Genomic DNA, 18586 nt, shown 5'->3' on the forward strand with positions numbered 1-18586 from the left:
CATATTTTTGACTGCAAAAGCCTTGAATGGAGCTTCTGTCATATCTTGCACTGTGGCAGGGACATGAACAATTAAGCCCAAATCCATAGCATTTCACTCTCTTTACTGAGATTTACCAGATTTTCTTGAATAGGTGTATCTCCATTTGCTCTAAGTCCTTAGGCCAGCTTTTGGAGACTTTGTTAAATAAACAAACAAATAAATAAACAAATGACACTCTAGCAGTTAAATGGGTTTCCCTGTGGCAAGGGTCTGTTGTACTCCTTAGTCTGCTATCCAGTCTTCTGTACATCTTTACGTTACAACAATAAACCAAAATATAAATCACACTTCTAAAAGATGCCATTTTTGAAAAAAGAGATGGATTTATTTAGTTATTTGCCCCTATTTTGCTTATAGAGACAAGGTATACTCGAAAGTACTCCAATTTTGGATCAGATCTAGGTTGAATCCTGATTCTGCCACTTACTCTTGTAGACTTTCTTAAAATTTGAGAGCCTCAATTTTCTCTACAAAACAGGATAATACTTACTCCACAGGGTTCTATTATATTTTGAGAATAAAATGAGATAAGATATATATAGCATAGTACCTGGTAGATTGTAGGCATTTTTAAATTTTGAATGAAAATGGTGCTGCCTACTATCTGGAGTTTGGACTATTTCTGGGGACCTGGAGCAGATCATTTGATAATGGAAAGGGCCTACCTCTCAGTGCCTAGGATAGTTGTACATTGAGAAGACGATTCATAAAAATTTGCTAAATAAATATTTACAGAAAAGGCATACTTTTCCTTGTTAAAAATGAATTGAAGAATAAGGTTACTAATATTTAATAAAAATTGCCAGTTCATTCCTTCTATACATCTAATCTATTTTTTTTCTTAGTCTTTCTAAAGGCAGAATGCTTCCCTTCAATGTGGCATAACAATATTAAAATGCAGGAATACAGGCATACCTCATTTTATTGTGCTTTGCTTTATTGTGCTTTGAAGAAAGTAAATTAGTGCCTTTTTCTCAACATCATTTGCTCACTTTGTGTCTCTGTGTCACATTTTGGTAATTCTCGCAATATTTCAACCCTTTTCAGTATTATTGTATTTGTTATGGTGATCTGTGATCTTCTTTGTTACTGTTGTAAATTTTTGGGGTGCCACAAACTGAGCCCATAGAAGATGGTGAACTTAATTGATATATGTTATGTATTCTGGACTGTTCCACTGACTAGCCATATCCCCCTCTCCCTCCCTTTTCCCAGGTCTCCCGATTCAGGGAGACACAGCAATATTGAAATGAGGCCAATTCATAACTCTACAATGGCATCTAAGTGTTCAAGTGAGAGGAAGGGTCACACATCTCTCACTTTAAGTCAAAAGCTAGAAATGATTAAGCTTAGTGAGGAAGGCATGCCAAAAGTTGAGACTTTTGCACAAGTTAGCTAAGTTGTGAATGCAAAGGAAAAACTCTTGAATGGAATGAAAGTGCTATTCCAGTGAATACATGAATGATAACTAAGAAACAGCCTTATTGCTGATATGGAGAAAGTTTTATTGGGTTGGATAGATCAAATAGCCACAACATTCCCTTAAGCGAAAGCATAATCCAAGGTCCTAACCCTTCAATGCTATGAAGGCTGAAAGAGGTGAGGAAGCTGTAGGAGAAAAGTTTGAAGCTAGCAGTGGCTGGTTCATAACGCTTAAGAAAAGAACACATTGCCGTAACAGAAAAGTGAAAGCTGAAGCAGCAGATGCTGTTGTGGAAGCTGAAGCAAGTAACCCAGAAGATCTAGCTAAGACAATTAACAAAGATGGCTCCACTGAACAACAGCTTTTCAATGTAGAAGAAAGAGCCTTATACTGGTAGAAGATGCCATCTCGGACTTTATAGCTAGAGAGGAGAAGTCAATGCCTGGTTCCAAAGCTTCAAAGGACACACTGACCTTCTTGTTAGTGGCTAATGCAGCTGGTGACTTTAAATTGAAGCCAATGCTCATTTGCCATTCTGAAAATCCTAGCACCTTTAAAAATTATGCTAAATCTACTATGCCTATACTTAACAGGTGGAACAACAAAACCTAGATGACAGCACATCTGTTTATAATGTGGTATACTGAATATTTTAAGCCCACTGTTGAGACCTACGGCTCAGGAAAAGATTTCTTTCAAATTATTACTGCTCATTGACAATGCACCTGGTCACCCAAGAGCTCTGATGGAGATGTACACCATGGTTCATTTTGTTTTCATGCTTGCTCACACAATATTCATTCTGCAGGCCATGAATCAAGGAGTAATTTCAACTTTTAAGTATTATAGAAGAAATACATTTTGTAAGGTTGGAGATGCCATAGAGATGACTCTTTTGTGGATCTAGGCAAAATAAACCGAAAACCTGGAAAGGATTCATCATTCTAGATGCCATTAAGAACATTCATGATTTATGGAAGAGGCCAAAATATGAACATTAGCAGGAATTTGCAAGAAGCTGATTCCAACCCTCATAGATGACTTGGAGGGCTTTAAGATTTCAGTGGAGGAAGTAACTGCAGATGGGGTGGAAACAGCAAGAGAACTAGAATTAGAAGTGGAGCCTGAAGATGGGAATGAATTGCTGAACAGATGAGGAATTGCTTCTGATGGATGAACAAAGAAAGTGGTTTATTGAGATGGACTCTACTTCTGGTGAAGATGTTGTGAAGATTGTTGAACTAGCAATAAAGGATTTAGAATATTGCATGAACTTAGTTGATAAAGTGAGAGCAGAGTTTGACAGGATTGAGTCCAATTTTGAAAGAAGTTCTACTGTGACTAAAGTGCTATCAAACAGCACCACATGCTACAGAAACATTGTTCATGAAAGGAAGAGTCAATCATTGTGGCAAACTTCACTGTTGTCTTATTTTACGAAACTGCCACAGCCACCCCAACCTTGAGCAATCACCACCGTGATCAGTCAGCAACCATTGACATCGAGGCAAGACCTTCAACCAGCAAAAAGATTACTAATCACTTAAAGCTCAGATGCTACTGTACATGGTTTAGTGATAAAATATTTTAAAATTAATGTATGTACATTATTTTTAGACATAATGGAACTAAACATTTAACAAACTACAGTATAGTATAAACATAACTTTTATATGCACTGGGAAACCAAAACATTCATTTGACTTGCTTTCTTTTGGTGTTTGCTTTATTGCAGTGGTTGGGCACCAAATCTGCAGTATCTCTGAGATATGCCTATCATGCTTACCAGTTTGCCAAATGGTTTCATCAACATATTAGATATTAAAAACAACTCTGTGAAGCAAGATAGCTATCATCATTTCCTATTTTACAGGCTCAGAGAGAATAAAATGAGTTACTGTGATGTTGGGGGTGTTATTGCAGTAAAACCATCTGAGCATTAATTATCTAACTCTCTACAGCTGCAAAGTTGTGTCAGAAAGCAAACATAACACAACTCTTCTTAAACATTTTAACAATTAAAAATGAATCTAGGGGCGCCTGGGTGGCTCAGTCGGTTAAGCGGCCGACTTCGGCTCAGGTCATGATCTCATGGTCCGTGAGTTCGAGCCCCGCGTCGGGCTCTGTGTTGACAGCTCAGAGCCTGGAGCCTGTTTCAGATTCTGTGTCTCCCTCTCTCTGACCCTCCCCCATTCATACTCTGTCTCTCTCTGTCTCAAAAATAAATAAACGAAAAAAAAAAAAAAAGAATCTAGCAGTCCTCCTGATTTAACACTATCATCTCCAGACAGTCCCTGACTGGTGATGGTTTGACTTATAATTTTCAGACCTTATGATGGTATGAAAGTGATGCACGTTCAGTAGAAATCATACTTCGAATTTTGAATTTCAATCTTTTCCTGGGCTAGCAATATGTGGTGTAACACTCTGGATGGTGGGCAGCAGCACTGAGCCACAGATCACAGCCAGTCACGAGACCATGAAGGTAAATAAATGATACACTAAGAATCACTCTGTACCCATGCAATGATTCTTTCACTTTCAATACAGTATTCAAAAAATTACATGAGATATTTAATACCTTATTATCAAACAGGCTTTGTGTTAGATCATTTTGCCCAAATGTAGGCTAATGTAAGTGTTCTGAGCATGTTTAAGTTAGGCTGGGCTAAGCTATGATGTTTGGTAGGTTGGGTGTATTTAAAGCATTTTTGGCTTTGGATATTTTCAACTTAGGATGGTCTTATCAGGATGTAATCCTATGGTAAGATAAGATCTGTATCCCTAGTCATTAGTCAACAACTTTGCCAGTCTAATTATATGAAATTAATTCAACAATACAATGTAAAACAATAGGAAAATGACTGTAAAGTCAAACTAAACATCATGGAAAAGATGCGTTAATTTATCAAATCAATGCAAATGTTGCTTCAATAACATGCAAATCCATTGGCAAATGAGCATCAGGCAGAATTAGGCCGATGAACAACTGAACAAGAAATATAAGAATGATGACACTATAAGTGCTCAAAAGTGAATGATTTAAATATCAAAGGACTGAGATAGGTTATTGCAAAAACTGAGGTCCTCAAGTGTATTTTTGAAAAAAATATTTTCTTTATAGTTATGCACTAAAAGTTAAACCCAAAGTGAAAAGTATTATACTCTGATACATATAATTATGTTAGAAAAATTGTGTTCCCTCAAAAAATCACAAATAAAATCAACTTGATTCAGCCTTTATAAGTTAGCAAATACCTGATAGAAGCTCAAATTTTGTTGAATATAAAGGTAAGTTTCTCCCTACATCTTTTATTTTTACTTTTAAGATAAAATCTTCAATAAAATTCTCTTATTCCTTCTCCCCACCTAATATAAAATATTAGACTCTTAAGTAGCATTTTTTGGGACTAGTATCCTCACTTCTTTCTTACTGTTTCTTTTTCGACTCTTCTAATCATAATGTAATGACATAACAAAGCTCCCAATTAATTAGGTTTTGAATGGGATACAAATTTTATACCTTAATCAAAATATGGTTATTTAAAAGCTCCTAATGTATAAGCAGGTGAGTAATTCTATATATCTGTATGAAAATGTTATGCTAAATCTATTTCAATGATCTGAAAGTCTTAACAGTTTTCTAAGAGGGAGAATATGACACCATTTGTAAAATTCTGAATTTCAAGCTACAATGGCATATATAAATCTGCATATTTGCATATATGATGGGTATATTTGTACGTATCTCAAAATTCTTTCTGGATAGCATTATCATTATTAATACAAACACAAACTTTAATTTTTATAAATGGTTGTTCCTCAGGATAGATTGCTGATATTAATAAATTAAAAACTATAAGAAACACACTTAATATAATACTAAAAAGTTTATAATGTTTATTTATTTTTGAGAGAGACAGAGACAGAGCACAAGTGGGGGAGGGGCAGAGAGAGGGAGACACAAAATCTGAAACAGGCTCCAGGCTCTGAGCTGTCAGCACAGAGCCCGATGTGGGGCTTGAACTCAAGAACCAGAAGATCATGACCTGAGTCCTGAAGTTGGACACCCAACCAACTGAGCCACCCAGGCACCCCTACAAAACTTATAAAACAGGTCAGTGCTCATACATAAAGCCTCATAAGTTTAAAAAATCCTAGAGATGTTAAATCAACAAACACATCTCTGAGGTCCAGAGTTCACAAAATGAGACACCAGTACCATAGTACCTAGAGAAACCAGCCATACTGAAAGTCAGCCAAATTGACTGGATGGCAATATGGAGAGACAGCTCAGGATATTTTCTAAAATGTATTAGACTTTATTGCTTTTACTCACTAAGTAGAAAGTTTCTTTGCTAAACTCTAAATATTCTAAGGGAACTTCTGGTTTATTTGAAATGCAAAAATCTAGGTTCTCAGGGGAAACTAGCAGAAATGGTAGCTTGCATAAGTGACTGTATACATAAACTATTCTGTTATGAAGCAAAGTCTCCATTAGGAAGAAAAATACAGATATCCTTAAAATTTCTGAAAAATCTAAATATTCTAATTTTCTCTTTTGATTGGAAATGTATTGCTTAAAATTAACAAATGATCCAACAAAAGATTTCTTTTTGCCTTTAAGACAATATTTCCTATAGAGTCAAATGCTGCTACAGAATTAATCACATGATTTGCAAGGCCTATCTAAAAAAGACATTTGAGTAAGTTATGGTAGACACATAAAATTAAGAGACTGCATGCACCTTGATGTTTATAGCAGCATTATGTACTACAGCCAAATTATGGGAAGAGCCCAAGTGTCCACTAACTGATGAATGGATAAAGAAGATGTGGAAAAAAAAATATATATATACACACACAATAAACTATAACTCAGTCATAAAGAATGAAATCTTACCATTTGCAATGACATGGATGGAGCTATTGAGTATTAGGCTAAGTGAAATAAGTCATCTGAGACAGACAAATACCATATCATTTCACTCACGTGGAATTTAAGAAACAAAACAAGCAAAGGGACAAAAGAGAGAGAGAGAGAGAGAGAGAGAGAGAGAGAGAGAGAGAGAGAGATAGAGAGAGACACACACACACCAAGAAACAGACTCTTAACTATAGAGAAAAAATTGATAGCTACCAGAGGGAAGGTTGGTGAGGAGATGGGTGAAATAGGTGATGGGGATTAAGGAGTACACTCGCTGTGATGAGCACTGGGTGATGTATGTATGTGCTGACTCAGTATATCACACACCCGAAACTAACATTACACTGTATGTTAACTAACTGGAATTTAAACAAAAACTTTAAAAAAATTAAAAGACTATACATTTGTGGCTTTTTTGATTTCTTGTTTAGGCTAGGTACAATACTTAAAGATATCTGAGTTTCTTTCTGAGGAAACTGACAGTAAGAGCTGGCTTACTTGGCACAGGTTTAGAGAACAATTACTTAAACGTATTAGAGTCATTACTAGTTCAAAATTATTTAACAAACAGCTCCAGACTTCATCCTGACTCCTCAGTCAGTTCTCTAGTCCCTCTGAGACTTGTTGATGTTATTCCATATTATATGCTCTAGCTATTTCCTCATAACTGGAAAGCCTTCCTCTCATGAATCTTCCATTTTGTAGGAGGATCATCTATGAAGTGTTAGTGTTTGATTTCTACTTAGTGATTTAAAAATGTTTATCTCATCTTGTACTACAAAATGCTCTTGGTAGAACAAGATTTAGACTCATTATTAATAAAAATCCAAAACCTAACCAAAAGAAAGATGTGTAAGGGGTAACTAAGGTCACAGGCGGGACTGATTTTAAATAAATGTCCCAGAACATATGTATGTCTTGCTATTCAAAATAAACACCATGAAAGGTTATAAGTTCATTTCAGTAGGGCTTGCATCACTCAAAACATTTTGAAACTCTCTTTTGGTACTACAGTCTGACTTTAGGAACCACATATTATCTTGTATTATAACCAATTTTACAACCTCAAATCATATTGCCTGACTTGACAAACTTAGTCTTCTGACTTGGCTTCAAATAATCTCCTGTCGTTTTCTCAAAACAAAAGCAAACTGTCCAAACAAAAAAGTAGCATTTTTGTAATGAACTTAGTAAACAGCTTTTAAAGATAATCCGAAGACAACAGTTACTAAATGTATTAGTTCTGTAATGTTTATTTTAAAAATCACAAGTTCAGTGTGAAGGCTAGATGAACTGTTCAAAAATGAACATACGGATAGATCACACAAGATACAGGAAAACAGGTGTCACATAGATATCATAAATTGGGAGAATAAAAATAAACCATTAAAAAATATCCTGGATATACAGTAAAAAAAAAAAAAAAAAAAAAAAAAAAAAAAAGAAAAAAGAAAAAAGAAAACCCTGCCAATCAGATAGCTAATGTTATATCTTTCTGGTAATATACTTAAGCGAGTACTTTAGGCATTTAAGTTTGAGCCTGTTTAGGCAGAAAGCTTTTCTATTGTTCATGTTGGTAAAAATGAAATGTTTTGTTATTAACTCATAAAATTAATTACTTCCTCATATTTAGAGTTACCGATATTTTGGCTCCAGGGCAAACTTTTAAGAAGTTATATTTAAAGACAACAAAGAAAAATAGAGATTTTCAGTACCAGATGTCTGGGAAGATCCCATTTGGATTTGAGCTACTTAAATTTGCAATCATGTATTTATACATCTAACAGAGCTTCTGTTTCCCCCAGAATCAGAAAATTAACTAGCTTTGTAGCATCTTCCTTGATCTGCCACCCGTGCCCTGAGGATTAGAGACTCCACCTGAGCTTGTTTTACAAGCATAACAGAAAAAATTAATCTCTGCTGGCAGCGCTCCCACTGGGATACTGATGAATAATGATATCCCTCTTTTGCTGCCCTCTCAGTCCACTAGAAAAGCCACTCTAACCCAGCAACGTGGAAACTGCTGAAACCATTCCAGCTGTGGATTAGCAGGCAGTCAAGCATCCATCTGCTCCGTGTGAATCAAGAGAAAGCAAACAAGCATTCTTATGGCTAAAGTCATATTCAAGTCCCATAATATCTTATAGGAATACATATATATGCATGTATATCTATTTGTATCTGTGTCTCTATTTATCTACCTATCTCTTCAATAATACGCAGTCACATACTGTAAGCTAAATTGACCCAATTCCTTGATTTAGTTTGCATTTCCTGGTGCTTTAAACATTGGAAAACAAAGAACATGTTCAGAGGTTATAAAGTATAGCTCTTTTTCTTAATTGAAGTATAATTGACATACAATATCCTATTAGTCTCAGATGTACATCATAGTGATTTGATATTTTTATACATTATGAAATGATCTCCATGGTAAATCTAGCTACCATCTGTGACCATACAAAGTTATTACAATTTTATTGACTCTATTCCCAATGCTGTACATTACATCCACATGACTTCTTTATTTTATAACTGAAAGTTTGTACCACTTAATCCCCCTCACCTATTTCACCTCACCCCCTAGACCCTTCCCACCCTCTGTTAACCAACAGTTTGTTTTCTGTATCTATGAGTCTGTTTCTGCTTTGGCTATTTGTTTTTTAGATTCCACATATAAGTGAAATCATATGGTATTTGTCTTTCTGTCTGACTTATTTCACTTAGCATAATGCCCTCTAGGTCCACCCATGTTATCGTAAATGGCAAGAAAAGTATAGCTCTTAAATTTGGTATTCATATGGGACAATTAACTTGAAATTAAACTTTTAGAGCACAGTATGACATTAAATTAGGCATATATGCATTGCCAGGTTCTCAGATATAGCAACCAACTACTTGTTTCAAAAATAAGCCTGTTTAATCAGTTTCTAAGCAAGTGTTACATAAAGGATCTGTGGCCTTTAATTTCACTTAGTTTTATTTTACTGACACACTGATGTAATAAGTATCTGTGGACTTTTGTCTTCTCCAAAAAGGAAAGAGCCATTGCTTATGAGTTTGACTGGATTCTAATTATTAATGAACTCCCTAGCACTTTAATATGTCCATAACGTATTGATGACTGATGTTTATAATGATAGCTTCAGGACTCTAAAGTATCTTTATGGGTCTTCTCAATCGTCAAAGAAAAATTTTTTTCAGCACAATTCTAAGAATATTTAATAGTATTTAAGTTCTTTTGAATTCTGAAATCGATATATGTTTAGAAATTATATTTAGAAAGAGATTTTAAATAATCATCATATCATACTTCCAGTGAACAACAACAACCCACTCTGCTTTTAAGTTCTAGTCTAGTATTACCCACATCACTTTCCCTCTGATCTTCGTTGTTTTCACTGGTTACTCCAATGTCTTACTGATTTTTTCCTCTCTCACTTCTCTTTCTCCTTCACTGATGAAAACAGTAAAAGAAGTTCAAGGTTACAACCCTTTCTGTGCTTTCTGCCCAGCAGAGCTATATGCTGCCAGCATAGTCACTGGTTCTGCAAGACTGTTTATTTGTTCATATGTCAGTACAAGACACCTGTTTGGTATTTGTCTTACAAATTTGTTAACACTGTTTAATAAATGACAGAAAACACCTACAAAGATGGTATTAAGGACCTAAATCTAATAACTTAAAGCAGTATATACGGAAAAATTTCCTTTGCCAATGGAAATACTTTAGAACTAAGGCTACAGTGCTTCTGCCAAACTGCATTATTCCTTTGAATTACATACGAAATAGTGAATAACAGAACAGAACATGTAGAATTTTATGTATGTGAGGAACATGACACTTGGAAATCCCTCTTACCTCCCAGTTTTTTGTTTTTGTGGTTTTTTTTTTTTTTAAGCAAAGTGAGTTCTAACTTTCTGACATAATCAAATTTCTAAGACATGCTTATATTCTACTGGACTGTCAGCTGGAAAAGATTGTAAAGTGAGCAGAGTCCTTTTTTTTGGAGAATGTAATGTTAAAATAAAATGCAGATGGTATGAATACTACTACTGTAATAAAGACCATATTTATGCATTTTATTTGGTAGTAACAACAAAATTTTTCAGAATACATGTAAGCATGAGAAGAGTGGGGCACATCCATTTCTTTGGGTTGAGAAATCAAAAGATATTCAGCTTATAATGCATCACTGGAGAAAAAATTCTTCTAGGCTTCTGCCATATGTATAATGGCTCAGCATAAAAACATTCATTTTGGTCTTTCTCACAGTGGGAAGACTGCAGTTTGCTAAGAATTATTCATCACTAGTTAGATCTTTTTTCTTGGCAAGACTTTTTCAAAACTATTCAGCTATTTAGTAAATGACCTATTTTCTGACAAGGCAAGTGTAAATATCTCAATACTAGAATGCACACACAGGGGTATGTAAAAACAAATCAGAATAAAAAAACACTGTGCTAATTCTCTTTCAAAAACTTAAGTTTATGTTTAAGTGACTATAAATGATTTATTCTTTTTTTTTTTTTTTCAACGTTTATTTATTTTTGGGACAGAGAGAGACAGAGCATGAACGGGGGAGGGGCAGAGAGAGAGGGAGACACAGAATCGGAAACAGGCTCCAGGCTCTGAGCCATCAGCCCAGAGCCCGACGCGGGGCTCGAACTCACGGACCGCGAGATCGTGACCTGGCTGAAGTCGGACGCTTAACCGACTGCGCCACCCAGGCGCCCCTATTCTTAAAAGAGATATTTTTGGTCTTTTTAGAAAAGTTTTCCAGGTTTTTTTTTTTTTTTGTATTATAAATAACTCCATGATGAACATCTGTGTACATAGATATTGACAACAAACTTATTTCTTCAGGGCAGATTCCTAGAGATAGACTCACAACAGCAGGGAGCAGAAAATTCTTAAAGGGATTTAAAAAAAACAAACTGATAGACATTATCAAATTTCTTTCTAGAAAGGCTGAGTCAATGAAAACTCTGTTTATCAGTGTCAGGAAGGGCAAAACTGACAGCACTCTCACCATCAACGAATAATATCCCTTTTGAATTTCCAAACAATTTAATAGGCTAAATGATTGCCATTTTCTGTTTTAATTCATATTTCCTTGATCACTGAGAGGGTTGAAGGGTGTTTTTAATATGTGTTAAAAATGAATTTCTTCCGGGGTGCCTGGGCTCAGTCGGTTAATCGTCCAACTTCAGCTCAGGTCATGATCTTGTGGTTCACGAGTTGGAGCCCTGCGTCAGGCTCTGTGCGGGCGGCTCAGAGCCTGGAGCCTGCTTGGGATTCTGTGTCTCCCTCTCGCTCTCTGCCCCTCCCCCACTCACACTGTCTCCCTCTCAGAAATAAACATTCAAAAACAAAATAAAAACAAAATAAATTTCTTCCTCTATAAATTTAACGCTTTCTTTTCATTTTTATCATTGGAGTCATGGTTTCCTTTTCAATTATTTTATTAAAAATTAAAATTTATTACTCTTGTCTATCATAATTTTCACAAATACTAATATTTTTAAAATTTTACAGATATTCATATATTGTATACATTTAGGTAGGCAAATCTATCCATTTCCTTTTGCAATTTCTTCAATTCCTTTATGCTTTTTGTGCTTGTTCCCCTGAATCTATTTGGTATTTTAACATTATTCTTGGCTTTAATCCTTAATCTGACTGAAATTTATTCTAATATATGCTATGAAATTAGAATCTAAGTTGAATATCATTCCAAATTGTTGTACAATTTACCCAACAACACTTGTTGAATAAATCATCCCTTAACCAATGATTTTATGCTGTTTTCCTTTTATTTGGTTAGAGCTTCACACAAATAAGCAAGATGGGTGTTGGCCAATGTGTGAAAATTGTCCTGGCTGCGGTGGGGAAGGAAGCATTGTTGGCACATGGAATAGCATGGGCTTCAAAGAGAAGCAAAAGGAGAAGAGCAGTTGAAGACTGGAGGCTATTCTCACTCCGGCCTACACTGCGGCCAGACTCAGCAATCTTGCATGGCATAGGAATGAATCTGAATTTACCTTGTAAGATTTTTTTGAATAGAAGAGGTTGATGGCATCTGTCATACGTAGATATGACTTTATATAAATTATAATATATCAACTACTAGTGCTTGTTATCAACATTAAAATATTAATGAAAACTAATAACAGAGGTGAATGACTAAAGTTCCTGATTCAAAGAATTCAAATACCATATGGTAGGCAATGTACTGAGGCTTTACACACGTTATTTTATTTAATCTTCTCCTTTATTTTACAGAGAAGCATGAAGCTTGGACAGATTAAGTGATTAACCTAAGATCATATATTTAGACAACGGTGAAGTCATGTCTGTGTGACTCCAAAGCTCATGTTCTAAATAACTAGATTTCCATCGTACTCTAGACATGCTAGTACAACTTACACTTTCTTTCTTTTTATTTATTTTGAGAGAGAGAGAGAGTGAGTGAATGTTGGGGAGACGCAGAGAGAGAGGGAGAGAGAATCCCAAGCAGGCTCTGCACGGTCACTGTGGAGCCCAGAGTGGGGCTCGAACTCATGAACTCTGAGATCAAGACCTGAGCCGGAGTCAGATGCTTAACCAACTGAGCCACTCATGCACGCCCACCTTATGCTTTCAAAGTAGGTAATATCAAAATATAATTATTTCTTAGATATAAGGCAGTTCCCTTCCTAAAGGCAGGGATCATATCTTAACTACTGCCTTCTTGTATCTAATATGGTAGGTGCTAAATAAATACTTGCTGGAACTGTTGAAGATGTGTGTTTAAGAATATCTGTAGGATAGTAGTAGATATAGAACAAGCTTCCAATAAGAGAAAATAAAGGACAAGAGAAAGTATAATGAGTAAAGGAGGCAAAGAACAACTGTACAGGAAGAGTAAAGGAAGGGAGAGATTTAAAAAGTTCAGAGTAATAGAAAGAATGGACATTTATTTCCTCACCAGAAAATGATATGAGGTAGTGCTTTGTCTATTTGTATATCAAAAGTGTTAGTTTTGAAAACCTATATTTTGGAAATACCTAGACTTTAAATATGGTTCTCCTTCCTCAAATATCAGATTAAATAATATAATATTTGCCTTATTCAAGAAGAGAAACTATTAAATATCACTGCCCATTTTAGAGTTAGCATCACTAATGAACTAGATTAAATTGACCAGAGCTTTAACTGCAAATGAATGAAGAGAATTGTTCCAGATGAATATATGCTTAATAACATGACCAATTTGATTCGCCTGATTTTTCCTCTCAGCCAGGATCCCAGTGGCTTCCTGGCTGTTTTACAGCTTTCTGCTTAGTCCCAAAAGAAAGAACATTTTTCTTATTAATATAGCTTCCTCATAGATTTCAAGCCCAAGTTCCTAATTCAAAGAAGTGCTAATCCATTTGCAAAGCATCTTAGTGAAGGAGTAATCACCCGGCCATAATCACTATTACAAGTCATAATTACTTTATGAATTCTTTTAATTACTAAGTGATTTTTTTTTAACAACTATAAATAGATGAGCACTCTTAGCAGCACGGACATTGGTCTGGAAGCCAGGGTAATGTCTCATTAAAGAATCGTAGTGCTTTTTTATTTGGAGGTAGGATGATGTGGCAGTGGGGAATCATTACTTTTACAGACTTTGTCACTCCTCTGTGGTACACTAAAACCCAGAGCCATGGCCTCTAGTAAAATACTAACCTGGAGAGAAAGGAATAAGGAACAAGGGAGGTAGGGGAGTAGGGGCAAGAGAAAACTCAGAAAATGACACTGTCATCAAGAAAACAAAGGTCTTGCAAATGAAGTTACCATATGTTCTTTTAAAAAAGCAAAGCTAAAATTCACTAACTACATAGTAGGGTAAGGGCAAAGTTGTACGTAAGATCATTAAGAGAAATAAGACTGTACTCTTCTTTATTGCTCCAAATATTAATAATGAAATAAAAAGTTTCCTAGTGAATCCCATAAGGCCAGCCCTTCTGATAGAGACCAAGTATTTTGAACCCTTAAAACATGTAAAGGTATCTATAGTATGACAGTTGTAAATACAAAACAAAAGCAAAACACAAATAAGAAACATAAAGTAAAACATAGCACCAAACAAAACATTCTACCTAGATCAAGGTCAGATATGTTTGGACATGTATCTTTTACCTTATTAGACCTTCGCACTAATCCTGTAATGATAAGTAGGGCAGGTGTGATTGAACATTTTTTAATGAGTAAGGAAACTGAGATTAAGGGATTAAATGACCTGTCATTTAACACAAAGAGGTTAAAATGGCCATGCTGAGATTTGAACCCATGTTTCCTAAATGCAAACACCATATTCACTCCACCACACTTTGGCCCCTTAGTCTATTAATGGCCTCTGCCCACATTTACAGGTCTTTCCCCACTTCCTCAGTTTCAACTGATGGCCTCAGCTTTTTAGTTTATAAAAAACTAAAGCAAACACAGGGGTAATTTCCTCATTATCCTACTACCCACCAACTTCCTTACATCTATACTCCAATACTCTGTCTTTTCTCCCATTACAATGGATTAATTTGCTCTACTACCTAAGTCCAATTTTTCCACTTATTCCATTGATTCTTATTTCCCTTTTGTTTTAAGGATTGAGCTCTTTCCGATAACATCATTTTTTACCTCGCTCTAGGATCATTTTTATCCACATATAAATATGCTAGATCTTAAATTTTAAAAAGGAGGGGGGTGCCTGGGTGGCTCAGTCAGTTGAACATCCGACTCTTGATTTCAGCTCAGGTCTTGATCCCAGGGTAGAGGGATGAAGCCCTGTGTTGGGCTCCACGCCTGCTTGAGATTCACTTTCTTTCTCTCCCTCTACCTCACTCACACGCTCTCTCTAAAATAAATTAAAGAGAAGAAAAAAAGAAATTGATTTTATATTCCTCCCCTCCACCAGCACCAAGTAAGAATGAGCTATATTTGCTGTCCCTACTTTCTTAAAACTCAGTTCTCTCTTGAGTCCTTTGAAATAAAATAAGGTGTTTGCCTCCTATCATTCCATTGAAATTACTCATTAAAGACATCTAGGATTATTTACTTATTTATTTACTTTTTAATTTACACCTAAGTTAGTTAGCATATAGTGCATCTAGGATCTTTATCTTATCAAGTTCAGGGAACAGTCTCTTGTCCACTCTGTATCAACAATCTTTTTTTAAACATTTTTTTAAATGTTTATTTATTTTTGAGAGAGAGAGAGAGAGAGAGAGAGAGAGAGAGAGAGAGAGAGAGAGAGAATGAATGAATGTGAATGGGGGAAGGACAGAGAGAGAAGGAGACACAGAATCTGAAGCAGGCTCCAGGCTCTGATCTGTCAGCACAGAGCCCGATGTGGGGCTGGAACCCACAAACCATGAGATCATGACCTGAGCTGTAGTCAGACGCTCAAATGAGTCACCCAGGCGCCCCTCCGTATCAACCATCTTTAACTCAGTTAAACACCATCTCTTCTTGAGATCCTTTCTCCCCCTTGGCTTCCAGGACAGTGCACTCTCCTGAAGCCTTTCTTTCCACTTGTCATCCCGTGTTCTCAGTTGTCTTTGCTGACCCACCTTCTCCTCTTTCTCCTCAACCTCAACATGCCAAGTTCCCACAGTTCAATCCTCAGACCTCTTCTCCCTTTTAAAAAAAAACTTGAATTCTAGTAGAGTTGACACACAGTGTTATATTAGCTTCAGGTGTACCATACAGTGACTCAACACTTCCATACATCCCCCAGTACTCATCACAGATGCACACCTTAATCTTCATCCCTTATGTCACCCATCCCCCACCCGCCTCCTTCTAGTAACCATTAGTTTGTTCTCAATAGTTAAGAGTCTGTTTCTTGGTTTGTCTCCCCCTCCATTGTTCATTTGTTTTGTTTTTTAAATTTCACATGAGTGAGATCATATGGTATTTGTCCTTCTCTGTTTGACTTCTTTCGCTTAGCATTATACTCTCTAGCTCACAGACTTTTTAATACTCATCCCACCCAGATTCAACCAACCCCATGGCTGAAATTCTGAATACCATCCATATGCCAGTTACCAGCAACCCCCCCCCTCGCCCCCGCCAAATAAACACAGACACCACTTTTTACTCAGTCTTCTTCACCTCAGTAAATGGTATTCTCTTCACTGAGTTGTTCAGGCCAAAAACCTAGCATCATCTTTATTTCCTCTGTTTACTTATAATTAATCCATCAATTTCTGTTGGTTCTATTTCCAAAACATCCTGAGTCTAACCACTATTCATCATTTCAACTCTCGCCATTCTATCCAAGCCATTTTCTCTCTTCTTGACTTTCTGTAAAAATCATTTCTCTCCTAAGTGGCCAGAGAGGTTTCAGAACAAAAAATATCATATCACTCTTTTGATCAAAACCCTTCAATGGCTTCTCTGAACATTACGACAAAATCCAAGCTCTCTAGCAAGACCACAGATGACCTAGCCCTTGGGTGCCATGCTTCCCCAAAGCTTGCTCCACTTCATCCCCACTGGCTTCCCTGATGTTCTCTGAATGTGGCAAATGAGTCCTGCTTCATGACCTGTGCATATGCTATTCCTTCTGCCTAGAATTTCTTTCCCAAGGCTTTCTCATGAGTTGGTCCTTCATGTCACTCAGTTCTCTGTTCAGATATCTCCTCAGGAAAGCTTCCCTGAACTGTCCTATCTAGAGCAGCCTTCTCTAGTTACCTCTAGACACTTGCCTTAGTTTTAAAAAACCTCATTTAGATCCACTTTGCTATATTACATGTTTATTTACTTGTTTACCAACAAGCATGTTTACCACTATGAATACAAGGTCTATGAGTACTGGAACTTCATCAGCCTAGTCTACTGCTATGTTCTCCATGCGTGGAGCATAGTCTGTACATAACAAATAGCTTATGTTTACTGAGTACTGTGAATAAGCAAAGGACTGTTCTGTGCTTTACCTATATTAACTAATTTAATCTTCCAATAATTCCATGAGGTGCCTATAGTGGTGTTATTAAAAAGTCATAGTTATGAATCATTCTGTACTTGGACTATTGGCTGTTTCCTTTTAAACAGGACTATACAAAGAATTACTTAGAAGGATTAATGGATCAGAAACTGTCTTGTGAGAAAATAATCAGGAGATATAAATCTCCATATAGACTAAATAATGGCTAATATATGAGGGCTGGTGGTGGCCTGATAACAACCAATAAAGTGGGTAAACAATGTTATTTATTAAGTATAAAGAGGGGCGCCTGGGTGGCTCAGTTGGTTAAGCGTCTGACTTCGGCTCAGGTCATGATCTCGCGGTTTGTGAGTTGGAGCCCCACATCGAGCTCTGTGCTGACAGCTCGGAGCCTGGGGCTTGCTTTGGATTCTGTGTCTCCCTCTCCCTCTGCCCCTCCCTTGTTCATGCTCTGACTCTCTCTGTCTTTCAATAATAAGTAAACGTCAAAAATTTTTTTTATTAAGTATGAAGAAATATAGCCAGTAATAACAACAAATTAAGGAAGGGTAATTGTATTGTTTTCATTAAAAGCCCCCTAAACGTAGTATTATTTGTAAAACAAGATTCGATAAACCAAGGAGATGGCTACATAAAATGACTTGTTTTTAAACATATATAAGGTAAAAATAGAGAGGGAGGCAAACCATAAGAGACTCTTAAATACAGAGAGCAAACTGAAGGGTTGCTGGAGAGGGGGGTGGGAGTGGGGAGATGGGTTAAATGGGCAATGGGCCTTAAGGAGGGCACTTTTCAGAATGAACACTCAGCGTCATAGGTAGGAGATGAATCACTGGGTTCTACTCCTGAAGCCAAGATTGTACTTTACATTAACTAAGTTGAATTTAAATATAAATAAACAAATAAATGAAAGAAAGAAAGAAAGACAGAAAGAAAGAAAGAAAGAAAGAAAGAAAGAAAGGAAGGAAGGAAGGAAGGAAAGGTATACTTTAATACACTTTACAATAGAGAATTTATAAAAGCTTTATCCCAAATTGTGTTACAGCTTTTTAAAAACATGTATTTTTAATCACATAGTGATTCTATTGTTGTTGTTGTTGTTGTTTACATTATTACATAATGAAAAAGCTTGGCATGTTAGTTAATCTAAAAGGTCCAAGGAATAAGTTTATGATTATTTTTTTCCTTTTAAAATTCCCTGTTTCTAAAATAATGTAG

The 18586-nt window shown here is 36.1% G+C and overlaps 1 protein-coding gene across 4 annotated transcripts in view; it reads right to left on the reverse strand.

The window, feature by feature from the left end:
• ASCC3 (activating signal cointegrator 1 complex subunit 3) overlaps positions 1 to 18586 on the reverse strand; it is a 361492-nt gene that overhangs the window by 57125 nt on the left and 285781 nt on the right. The window contains exon 37 of one of the 4 annotated variants that reach the window (XM_023254198.2): positions 15837 to 16056. The exons of the other annotated variants lie outside the window; for them this stretch is intronic. Coding sequence (XP_023109966.2) covers positions 16042 to 16056 — 15 coding nt within the window. The 3' untranslated portion in view covers positions 15837 to 16041. Of the gene's footprint in view, positions 1 to 15836; positions 16057 to 18586 lie in introns of those variants that run through there. 4 annotated transcript variants of the gene reach the window in all.

The sequence above is a fragment of the Felis catus genome, chromosome B2 (genome assembly GCF_018350175.1).
Source record: "Felis catus isolate Fca126 chromosome B2, F.catus_Fca126_mat1.0, whole genome shotgun sequence".
Classification (NCBI taxonomy): domain Eukaryota; kingdom Metazoa; phylum Chordata; class Mammalia; order Carnivora; family Felidae; genus Felis; species Felis catus.